The sequence below is a fragment of the Pholis gunnellus genome (genome assembly GCF_910591455.1).
Source record: "Pholis gunnellus genome assembly, chromosome: 2".
Classification (NCBI taxonomy): Eukaryota; Metazoa; Chordata; class Actinopteri; order Perciformes; family Pholidae; genus Pholis; species Pholis gunnellus.
Genome location: NC_136536.1, coordinates 18,953,871 through 18,966,370, shown reverse-complemented (window position 1 = coordinate 18,966,370; position 12,500 = coordinate 18,953,871). Strand labels below are relative to the sequence as shown.

Genomic DNA, 12,500 nt, shown 5'->3' with positions numbered 1-12,500 from the left:
GTGCTTTTTGTTGGGTTGAGACTGTGCATTCGGAGGCAAAGCAGAAAATAGTGTGATGTCGTTATTACAGCAGCTGGAAGTCAGAGCGTGGAGGCCGGAGTGCTGTTTGGGAATACAAAGAGACTTTCACCTCCCGTCTCTGAACAGGGGATGTTGGTTTATTTTAACCGTGATGGCAATGTTTCCACAACCTTAACCGGGAATGTTTTTACAAACAAAGTAATTACCAAATGCACAATTTCATTGGATCAGTGCTCTAATTAGCCAATTCACTCATCTCTGTCGCCGCCTTAAACGCTGCTCATTAAGAATAAACAGCAGTTACGGAGCAACATCAGCATTTGTTTGGAGTCTTCCTGATGATGGTTTTGTTACTATGAGCAACACAAAGACCATCTAATTAATAATCACTGTAATCCATTGTTAATATAAAAATATTGATTGTAGCCGCTCTGATCAAGGGAGCAAGAGCTAAAACAGTTACAAGTACATCCATTACAGTTGTACGGTTAAATAGGATGCAGAGGGTGCATCTAAATATGATCTTACATAATTAAATTCTACATCCGTTCACCTGGTGTTTGATCATGAGGTAGAGATATGGCCCCATGATAAATATGTAATATGCCCTCAGTTACAAGCTTATTACTGGAGGTACACGTCGCTGAATAGGAAAGTCCTGCAGTACATCCTCACCTCATTCAAGGTGTAGTTTGTGGTGTTGGACTGCATTGTTTCGTACCGAGAGGTGTCTCGAACATCTAGTCTTCCCTCGTCAACGGGGAGGACAAAATACTTGAAACGCCTCTCAGAGTACGTCTCTGTAAAGCTGGCAGAATGTCTGTGTGCCTAGTTTGACATAAAAGGAGTTGCAGTGATGTAATATTCTTTGGTTTGCCCTTGCACTGCTTTCTCTCAGCCTCTCTGTGCATATGTGTGTGTGTGTGTGTGTGTGTGTGTGTGTGTGTGTGTGTGTGTGTGTGTGTGTGTGTGTGTGTGTGCACCAGTGAGGCTCCCGTCAACCCAGAAATGCTACCGGCAAGATTCCCTGTGTCTTCCCCTGAGTTCCCTCTTCTGTCTTTCTGTCCCTTGACATTTGTTTCTTCTTACACATTTTTTGTTTCGTTTCATACCTCCCGTACGTCTCTCTACCTCTTGTTCTCGTCTTTTCCATCACCATCCTCGTGCCCTTCTCCTTTTTGGTATATACGCGCTTTCACTTTCTATCCGTAACACTCACTCTAAATCTATTCCTCCTCTTCATCTCTTTCCATTCTTCATCTGTCACTCATCTTAGTCTTCCCTGAATCAGTTGTTTTCTCTCCGTATCTCTCTCCCGTTCCGTCTCTTAGCTCATCATCTCTCCAAACAGTTTTTCTTTGATCATTTCTCCCTCTATCAATCTCCCCCGCCTCTTCTTTTGACTGTATAGAATCGTGTTCCGTCTTTGTAACGCTGTCTCATCATTCCCATCATGCCTCTCTCCATATCCACCCGTGCTTGTTCCATGTGCGACGATAATTCAAATACTCCATGGAGTTTTCTGATTATGGCAGCTGTAATGAAAAGCCCCAAAAACAAAACTAACGTTTCTTCATCAGCCTGTCTCTGGTGTGTTGTGGGGGCTGCTTTCCCTCTCGCTTCTTCTAAGACCATCTCCACTCTAATCAATCACTCTGACCCAGATAAAGCTAAGTTTAAACCCGGACTGCTTTGATGCTCTGACCCATTTAAGGACACTCCGTGTCCGTACGGACAACATACTGGACCGCGGGGGAAAGAACACGGCGTTACCTTGCGTGCTGCAGAAGAGTAGATATGGAGGAGAGAAGGGGACTTGGACAATGAATGATTGATCCTCGACTGTTTGGCTGAATTACATCACTGTGATAAGTCAGGTTTTTACTGCATCGAGGCAGTCAGCAACAGCTGTGGCTCTATTTTGTTTTCCTTCTGGATGCTGTTATATTGGCGCAACATCTGTCCGTGTTTCAGGTTGCCTTTTGCAAAAACTAAAATGTAAGTTCCTGGACAGAATATATCTCCTTTGTTTTAGTATACCTGACAGCAATAGTGCTTTCTGCAGGAGCACCCTTGTGCATTACATTTACAAATACGTGAATAGGAAGCATAAGAAACTCATTGTTTTCAAACTGATGCGTTAAGGGCATGAAGAAAATTAATCGGCAACTATTTTGTTAATTGATGAATTGTTTCTGTAATTATTCGAGGAGCTTCTTCTTGGTTTCAGCTTCTCAAGCAAGAGGAAGTGCTGCTTGTCTTTGTCACATAGGACAGTAACAGACTGTTGGTCGGTCAAAACAAGCAAACTCAAGACAGCACCTCACATTGGAGACAAAGTAAATTGCTTTCTTTTCACTATTTTCTAACACTTTATAAACTATGTGAATAGAATCAATTGACAGATTAACCAATAATGGAATACAACGTTAATCAAGACATGAAGCAAGACCTATTCTGTGACTATGCTGAGCTTGTAAATAAGGGGAGTGAAAACCCAAGTACAAACGACCACGAGTTCATCGGGTTGATTGGGGCCTTAAATAGAGACACTCTGGTTTTACCCTCAAGTTGTCACACCAACTTTACAGCTCAACTGACCTTCCATTAACCCTTCCTTCCTGCATGCTCTCTCTCTCTCTGTCTCCCTTTCCTCTGCTGCTGAGCCGAAGGACGTCACACTTGCCTGTACATAAATTACACCCGGGCTGCCAGCTTTGCACACATGCGTGCAGGATGAAATATGGACATTAACACCCGCTGCAGGCCAACCTGCATGTGAGTGAACGCCTTGACATCACGTTCAGAGAGAAAGAACACACTCACACACACACGCACGAACACATGCACACACACACTGCGAAGTCTCCGGCTACCCTTGCCCCACATCCCTCAGCTCGCTACAAACAATAGGCAGCACTTCCTGAAAGTCAGAAATAACAGGGAACAGTTTCCTACAGCAGTAACTGGGGAATACGAGAGAGAGAGAGAGAGAGAGAGAGAGAGAGAGAGGGAGAGAGAGAGAGAGAGAGACCTTTAGTAAAAAGTAACATACACTCTAGTGATGACTCTTTTCTGTCCATTGTGGGAATTTTCGAGGGCACTGTATAGAGCACAAGAGTGAGCTTTTTTATGCGCATTTTCAGTTTGTCGCATAAAACAACCCGAGTGGTTCCGCTGGGAATTTTAAGAAACGCTTTTACGAGGCTGGAAAGGTTTGTGTATCAATAACATATAAAACAACATCCATTTATTCAAGTTGTCTTGAGCTAAGAAAAACAGTCCTGTTTTCAGCTTTGTCAATGGATGTTTAAACAGTTTGTTTAGTTTAAGAAGTGGGAGAATTTTCTCACCCCATGAGGCACTTATTCCTCAGTTTATCTATCTATATACATTTGGAGATGTATGAGTTTCTTTGGACACCGACAACAGGCTCATTAGCGTCTTTTTTGTAGGATCGTCCAATACCAACCACCATTTCTGGTGAGACGGGGGGGGGGGCACCATAGAAATCCACGTTTCTGACAGAGCCACAGAGTCAAGTGTCTTCCTGACACAGCAGGTGCATTATGGGAAGACTGCGTGAAAGCCAGAGAGAAACGGAGCATAAACATGTCCCCTTTATATATGTGCCCAAGCAGACAGAGTGACCTTATCGTCCTCAATGGACTTACTCTAAATCACCATGCTATCAAACACACACACGGAGGAAAAAGAGGAAAAGAAACCCCTGGAATGAATGACCTTCAAGGGAAACATGGGAATTAAACACACGCAGAGAGAAAACAAAGAAGAAAATAGAAAAATGCAAGAAAACGAGTAACAGAATGAGAAAAGAGAATCAGTGAGTGACGTCCTGCCTTTTTCCCTGATTTCATTCCAATTAAGCCCATTATCTCCTCGACTGCCAGCACTGCTACAAAGACTCCACATGGTACACTGCCTCTCTTTTTCTCTCTCTCACTCAGTCCTACTGTATCATTTTCTTCTTTGTTCTCCGCTAGTTCCTCCTGTTCTCTCTCTCTCTCTCTCTCTCTCTCTCTCTCTCTCGCTCTCTCTCTCTCTCTCAGTCTAACTGGAATATTTCAAGCTCAACCAGCCAACCATGCTGCTTTGAATCCCTCCATCGGTCCACCTCTCCATCTCTCTACTACTCCTTTTGTGTTTGGTCACCTTGAGGCAGCGTGGCCACAGCTGGAATACAAGCTCTTATGGTCAACTTGTACTGCGGCCTCTGAGCGAAGGAGCACCATGGACTCAGGCTGGTAACACTGCGGCAACAGACGAGCGCTCACAGCAGCGTGAGCATGTTTTGTCTGGCAAGGAGACAAGTAGTGATGGGAACCAATGTAGGGCTGTTCTACTGGTTAACACAAGTATTACAATGTTAATGTTAAAGGCTCAAACCAGAAGGGATGAAAAGTAGAAAAACTTGAAAAGTTGCTCTTTTATAGACACACACTGAACTTTCCAAAACCAAGGGGCTTAAAAAAAAGCTTTAAAAGTGCCAACAGGTCACCTAATGCTGATACAATATATAATATATACATGTGTGTACTTCTACTGGGAACTTTTGCATCCCCTGGACAATAATGTGCACATTCCTGCATAACTGTACACTTCAAAAATATCATGATACTTTTGCACTGTGTATACTTTGTGCACCATGTGTGTGCTACTTGGCAATAAACCGCTTCAGATTATGGTTCAAACCAATCCAAATAGATTCATTATCATATTTGACTTTAATCAAATTGTTCTAACATTGACAGAAAGTAGGTTTTGAGGGCCTTCAGCTACTGCAGTTGCTATATTGTAGAATGTTCATAAAATATTCACGTCTGGTTGAATTGGTGCATTTAAATGAATTTGCAATGTGTGGAGCTAGTCATGGTTTTCATATTGAGGTATACATCCAGCTAAATAAGAGGACATATTCTGAGTGTGAGCGGTCTTTAGTTGCATATCCTGTGCTGGCTATAGATTGAAACAGGTGAAAATTAAAGATGATACATCATCTTAATGTATCACCTTAATGATGGAGGTGAGCAGCAGCAGCTGGAACACATTGAATGTGTATCCATCGATCCATCCTCACAAGGTCGAGGTCCTTCATTTGTTTGGCTTATGATCACTTCATGACCCTCTTTATTCCCCTCTTTGCCTCGCCCCTCCTCCGTCCATCCATCGCATATTCCTTCATGAGGTATTGTTTGACTTTTTTGCAGTAGCACACGTCGTATTTTTTAATGTTTTGCCTGTAATTTTGCCTCCTTTTTTTTTATAGCAGGCTGCTGAAATTCAACTTCAACCTCTGATTCCATCCTTCAAATCCCCGAAACATGAAACTCGGCTTCATTATCTTCCCCAGCATCCCGTCTTCCTCCATCCCTTCAATCAATCCTCCCCTCTAGCCTCACCTTCAGATGACAAAACCTCTCCCCTCTATTTCTACAGAGACCATTTCTCTCCCTCCCGCTACAAATCCTAACCTCCGTCCCTCTGTAACTCTCACCCATACCCCCCTCCCTCCATCAAATCTCACCTCCTTCAAAAGGTCAAACAGCTGGAATGAATGGGTCGATGGTTTTGGAGAGGACTGGAAGAGAGAGAGAGAGAGAGAGAGAGAGAGAGAGAGATAGGAGGAGGGGGAGGACTAAAAACAGAGTGGTGTGAGTGAGAGAGGGAGAACAGGAGTTGGTATGGGGGAGAGAGAGGGCGATGAGAGGGGGAGGAGGAGGAGGAGGAGGAGGAGGAGGAGGAGACGGGCAGAGGAGATTTAAAAAGAGAGGAGGGAGACGGGATAAAGAAATCCCTGCATCAGCATTCCTCTGGGTCTCTGTGGGAGCAGCGGGAGAGAAGGTGATAATAAATGGGGAGAGAGAGAGAGAGAGAGATGGAGGGAGGAAGGGAGGAGGAGTTGGTCTGTGAGGGAGGGAAGGGAGCGAATGTGAATAGGAGAGAGAAAATAAAGGAGAGGGAACACCTCCTGTCTCCTCGTTCCATATCATTTCATTGATTGTCTCCTTACCCACAGGAAGGTAAACACTGATGTGTGTGTGTTTGTGTGTCTGTGTGTGTGTGTGTGTGTGTTGGTCACAGTGTGCTAAACAAACAGAGGCACATAGCTTCACAGATAGCAAACAATGCAAACCTACAACATAAAAAACTACCCAAGCATTAAGACAATAACCCTCGAGTGGACTAACACTCGCAGCGTGTCTTTACGAATCGATTTCGGTGTTTCACACATGTAAACAAGAACTGAAGCGCATTATTTACACTTTTTAAGTCTATTTTCTCCCATTTACACCTGTAACTACAGCCAAAGCGCAGAGGACCTACACTTAATGCTGTGCCTGAACGCATCCTGTGTAGACACAGACGGAGGACTGAAGCTGCTGCTAGCGTGCTGCTCACGTTACGCCTCCTTTGTACACAACGTGGTACAGCTCCATCAACGCTGAGTTTCTCACTGAGACTTATGAAGCTGTTTCTCTTTTTTGTTTTGTGCAGAAAGCATTGAGGTTGTTATGTCTGCAGAAAGTAATCCCCTCTCCAGTTCCCAGTAACCTATTGACGGCCTGCAGCAGCAGAATAAAAGGTCTAGACGAACGGCGCGTAGCTCTGCTTCGTAAAGAATATCGATATCTGGACAGACCGGAGCCTGCAGCCGCCACCAGGACACAATCAATAATTCACAAACCTCTCTTACACCTGTGAACCACCAAAGCCTTCATTGTCTGTGTGTTCTTCTGTCTCTCTTTTTGTTTGTCTTTTTGTGCCCACGTGTATTTATGGTGTGTGTCTCTCCCTGAAGGTCTCTGTCCTGTTTGTCTTGCCTCTCTGGATACTGAGGACTTGAATTCTCCGGCTTATACTGAATGATCAAAGGTGAGACACAGATGAGCGAGACATTCCTGTGTGGATGAGCACACACACACACACACACACACACACACACACACACACACACACAAAAACACGCTTCCCTCAACCCTATCAGCTATGAGAAGGATCCCCTTCGCTGAAGGGCGAGCATAACTCAACAGTCGGACAGTAAACAACTAGAGCGACCCCTCACCCTCAGCACGGCGGTCACATGGTCAGTCAACAGACGGCGGTTCAAGGATAAGCGCTGAATCATCGGTACAACAGATGAGCAGCTTCGTTTGAAAAAATATCTGGATCTTAGAATAAAAAGGTGAAAGCGAGCCCATGTACATAAAAACCTAAGGAGAGAAGTCAGCTGAACAACTCCCAAGGAGCATTTTGTTAAGAAACATCAAAGCACCGAGTTTAAAATTCTGTTGCATCCACTGCTAACAGCGAGCACAACGTAACACTTTAAACCCTGCAACTGCAACGACAACGTGTTTTGAATTCACTGCGGCTCGGATTCACGCCCCTCGCTGGCTTCTTCCCCATCGGCTGGTAACAGTTCTATCTAAGGCCGATCCATCCACCATATTGAATTGATGGAAAACACCAGCCTCAGAAACACGTGGACATGATATTAATCTAGAGTATTGTCAAATTATCCATGAGACTCCAAACTGATAAAATCAGCTAGCCAATACTGGGTGGAGAATTTTAACCACGTACAACGTTAAGTACTACATTGAAGGTTAATGCATCAGTTGTTGAACACTCATTCAAAGAGGATTATTTGCATTGAGCAGGAGATAAAACAATCAATACAGCGTGGTTGAAGGAAGAAGTGAAGTATCTGCAATCTCATCCATTCTTTCACTATGAAGGCTGGAATAAATATTCAATGTTGAATTCATTTTTCACCGATCTGCCTCACACTCCATTTTTATAATCATTAGTGAACAAGAAAGCAACCAGTTCGGGATGCGTTGAGTGTCCCTCTCAGCCGTCCACGAACAGAAAACTGGCAGTTGTATCGAGAGAACACTCAGTCCAGCCAGACCGGGGCAGACGGACCCAGATCTCCTGCCAAGAGAGCCAACCATCCATCCCAACCCTGACCCACATCAGGGGCCTGGTCCTGGGCCAAGGCCATGAGCGTCAGCCAATCAGACAATGAGCAGAAGCAACAGAGAGAGAGAGAGAGAGAGAGAGAGAGAGAGAGACGAGGGTGCAAAGATGGGGCCTCGCTTTACTTTTCGCTCAGATTCGACCGCTCTGAAAGGGAGACAGCTGAGAGGTCACTCATGCTTAACTCAAGTCCAACACCACTTTATATGAATTTGTTTTCCTTTCGAAGGAGTGCACCGCCACCTCCGCTTTGTTCATTCTCGCTTCAGCCGGCCCTGACATCAAATCGTAGTCTCCCTTTTCAATGTAGCGCCTCATTGGCTACACTTTATTAATATACTATACATATTTTAAAAACTAGTAACTGCACCTCTGCATCACGAGAGGTAGCCCTCCAGCTACGTCAAATCATTTACATAGCAGTAGATTAGCAGCCACGCCAACAAACAGCCAGCTAGCCCTGCTGAACCCAGCGCGGCCTCTCCCGGCTCCACGCGGCACCGTTGTGGGATTGAGATCCTACCTTGTCGATCTCCTGCTGCAGGACCTGCTTGGCGACCTCCAGGTCCTGCAGGCGGACCCTCAGCTCCTCGTTCTCCCGCTCCAGACGACTCCTCTTCTTTTCCACGCTGTCCAGCTGGCTGTGGAGACGGATGGACACGTCCTTCGCCACCTGAGAGGATGAAAGAAGGAGGGATGGACGGAATTTAGCTCAGAAATTAATATTCTGCAAAACGCTTTAAATACAGCATGTGAGAAAACAGGAATTAAACGAGAGAATACTACGTTTGGCTCCAAGTACTCCTTTAAGTATGACATGTTGAACTTTTATTGTCTGCCGTAAGACAAAACAGTTTTTGATTAAAGGAATAGAAGCATAAGAAACGCAAAACAAAAACACAATTTATATAAATAAAACCCACACTATTCACAAAAAACATGTACAGGTTAATAAGAGAAGACTTCTAAAACACATGACTCATATTTCCCCCCAAAACAAAGTACATACGGTGGAGTTGTGAGTCATTTCTCGATCTTAACTTGTCAGAGCGGAGTATATACACTTTAAACTGTCATCATGGGATATTGCTTTTTATGTTACTAATCTCTGTTCAGGTAAAGGAGATAAACCTTGGCTCCATTTCATTTCATTTCCAAGCGTGAGATATGTTCTAGGATCGCTGCCAGTGCAAACAGGACCAGTTAAATGCCGGCTTTATTTTAGCTGAGCTTACAAAGTGTGTCATCTCTATGAGCAGGAACTCTTTTTTTGGGTCTTTTATTCAAATAAAGCCAAAAAGATCATTATCGCCATTCTGGCAGGAACTGATCTTTCATACATATAATGTGATCCTATGGAAGTCGGATGGTTTCTCCCTGAGGGGATTCATTCATTAAAAGTTTCTAATGTCAAAGAGTCAAACTAGGACAAAGTCGACTCCCTGCTGTCTGATATGAAAACAGCACAACAGGAAACAAAAAGCAACGGTAAAAAACTCCCATCAGGAGCTGCATTATGGTTTAGTAGATTAGATTTAATCCATTAGATGCTACATGAAGTGAGTGGTCGTGTTACAGAAACACAGTCAGTGATCCAGATCCAGGTTTAATGTCCTCATGATGTCCTGAGAGCCAATATTAAACCACAGTGTTCATTTCTGTTCCTTCGGTTCCTCGTTATCGTCTGAAGACCAGCAGTGGACATTTAGGACCGGCCTTTTCTCACCTTAAGACTTTTAGGAGCTGGGCAGCAATATAAATGGCATAAAACCTCATATTCTGGGCCATAATGAAGGCCACTTCTGACTCAGGCTGCAAATACACACTTCGCTTTTATGCTGAATTACAAGCGCGGCAGTGAAAAGTTGTATTTTCCCATGACAGCGTTATTAGGTTACAGTGCAAATACAGTTAAACATCACGCCATTTAAATCAAGGCTGAGAGACTCGCACTAACGTTAGCAGAACTTTTAAACGTGTCGGACAACTGCAACACAGATGCAGTTCACGCATAACCACTTCATCACACATAACCACTGTATCACGCATTAATCAGTGCCTTTAGCTTATCAAAAAACATGACTTTTTGTTTAAGTCCAGAGAAAAGAGGCCGCTCGTTTTTAATTAATGTCATTTCAAACCTCAAAATGATTGCTTTAGCTCCAATAACAGTGGCTTTTATTCTAAAAGGCGGTCTTAGATTGGGTGAAATCAAACTGTGCTGATCCCCATCAAGAGCGCAGTAAATGGATGTATCTAGTTTTAGAGACAAACGCCTGTGTTAAATCAATAACAGCTCATAACTGCACTTAGACCCCATTAACCTCCACGCTGATTTAATCTGGAGGGAGACGGTCTTTATTGTCTGATGATTTAACTGTTCTGCGTTGATAGATTGTACTTTTATGTTAACGAGTGAGAGGAGGCTTTAGTCATGCATTACATTCACAATCGTTGTATTATGAACTGTTTTTTGGCCCCATCGGAAAGGGCGTAAGAACAGAACAACGTTGTCCTATTGAAGCACTGCTCCGCACACATGGCCTGCCAGCTGCTTTCATTTGATTATATGGAAACAAGGTGAGAAGGTCGCTCAGTTCAAAGCACAACATCATTTGTTAATCATATGACTTGGACATGTCTGTGCCGACATGATTTGAGCTGTGTGGTACAGTAACCGAACAGCATTTTAAAAAGGGTCAACTTTTATCCATTATTTTTAGAAGGCACTTCAGTTAGCCAATTATTGTTACTGTTAACTATTATCATGTTGCTTTTATCATATATAGTTCAGTATTTTCTGTTCACAGGGTGGAGGGAAGTCTGCAGCTCTTGTGTGATCACTGTATGACAGAGAAGATGCATCTCATTGTGAATCAGCATAATTAATAATCAAATTGATACAAGTAAATGGCTGTCTGCATGGGTCTCTTCTTTCAATACTGTGTGTGTGTGTGTGTGTGTGTGTGTGTGTGTGTGTGTGTGTGTGTGTGTGTGTGTGTGTGTGTGTGTGTGTGTGTGTGTGTGTGTTTGAACCAGTGCCAGTGTGCAGCTGAGTCCCACAATGCCCCTCTGTACTGCCCACTTTCATTGGACCCAATGGCTCCCTGAGCTCCACCACACATGTGTATTTCTTCTTCTCTCTGTACACCTCCTGTATTTATCTCAATCATTCATTGTTTCATTAGTTCCATCTTGTTCCCTTGGAAATTGTATTACAATGCTGTGTCTCTTTCTCTTTTCTGTGTTCATTTTTCCGCTTCACCACTTCCCGTCTAACTCTCTGTTTTGCTCAACCGCCACAGATCGTCTGATAATAATCGTATACCTGTTTTAAATTAGGTTACAACCCTCCGATTTACAGTAAAATGTCATTTTGCTTCTCTCTGTCATTACGTTTTCCACTGGCTGGTCAAAAACACACACCTTCCTCATGCTAACGCTGTAATAAATACAAATGCTGAGTGCAGTACTTTGGCAGTTAGCATTAATGTGACTGTCACACTCTACTGCCGACTTCCAAACCTCAGCTAAGATGTTTGCTCATGGATTTACTTATTCATTTATTCATTCACTGGAGTCTTCTGTGACAAGCAGCTCCTCCTCCTCGTATCGTGTATTGAATTGTAAGACATGAATTGTAACAGCATCCATCAACACCACACTCTAACAAGGATTTTTTTGTGTGTGTTTTTTCATCTATAATTAATGAATTAAGTGTATGCAGCAAGAAAGCATTTTAAATGCTAAAAAGCTTTCTGTGAACCGTGACCCCGGCCATTCATTTGAACCCAAATCACGATCTTTGCCTCATCCTATCCAAATGTGCCTAAACCTAAAAGAACATCAAACACAGCTGTGTCAGATGTGGTTTGTAACGCTATTGAAAGGCACCGACAAATCATGTTGTCCTGCCGATAGTTTAAACCTTTATATGTGCCGTTTTAAAGGGCAACTGTCACGATGTATTTTGTCATTTCATTTTTGAGGAAGTCCACTTGTAGCTCTTTATTCAGCGTGTTTCTCATTATGAATAACAAGATTAAACTGCTCCTAAAAGAACATAGTATGTGTCGACTGCAAACTACACTGGCAGGACGGACGCAGGAAGTCCATTTTTTGGCTCCGTAGCAGTGACCGAGGCAGCCTCTCTGGGGGGTGCGGTACAGAAACAGAACCGCAGTGAGTGAACTCACTAACGAAGATGAGATGAAGACACTTGGATCTCCCAGATTCATTATTATTTTGCATATCAATTTGCTCCATCTCTTCCTCTGAAGCAGATCAACGGTACAGTTCAACGTCATGCTTGTGTATCAACACAGAGGAGTTCTTAGTGCGTGTTGGCTGAAAGCCACCGGAGCTTTATGTGGATCGAATCGGACAGAAGAGGTGATTGATTAACACGGTGCATCAATATATATGAAAGGATAAAACAAACAGCTGTTATTAATGGGATGCTTTCAGCACTGCAT

At 43.4% G+C, this 12,500-nt stretch overlaps 1 protein-coding gene across 1 annotated transcript in view; it reads right to left on the bottom strand.

Annotated features, from left to right (window-relative positions):
- Positions 1-12,500, bottom strand: part of mtcl2 (microtubule crosslinking factor 2) — a gene marked incomplete at its 5' end in the record, with an annotated part of 84,931 nt that overhangs the window by 58,470 nt on the left and 13,961 nt on the right. The window contains one exon of the mRNA XM_079173048.1: positions 8,549-8,698. Coding sequence (XP_079029174.1) covers positions 8,549-8,698 — 150 coding nt within the window. The remainder of the gene's footprint in view (positions 1-8,548; positions 8,699-12,500) is intronic.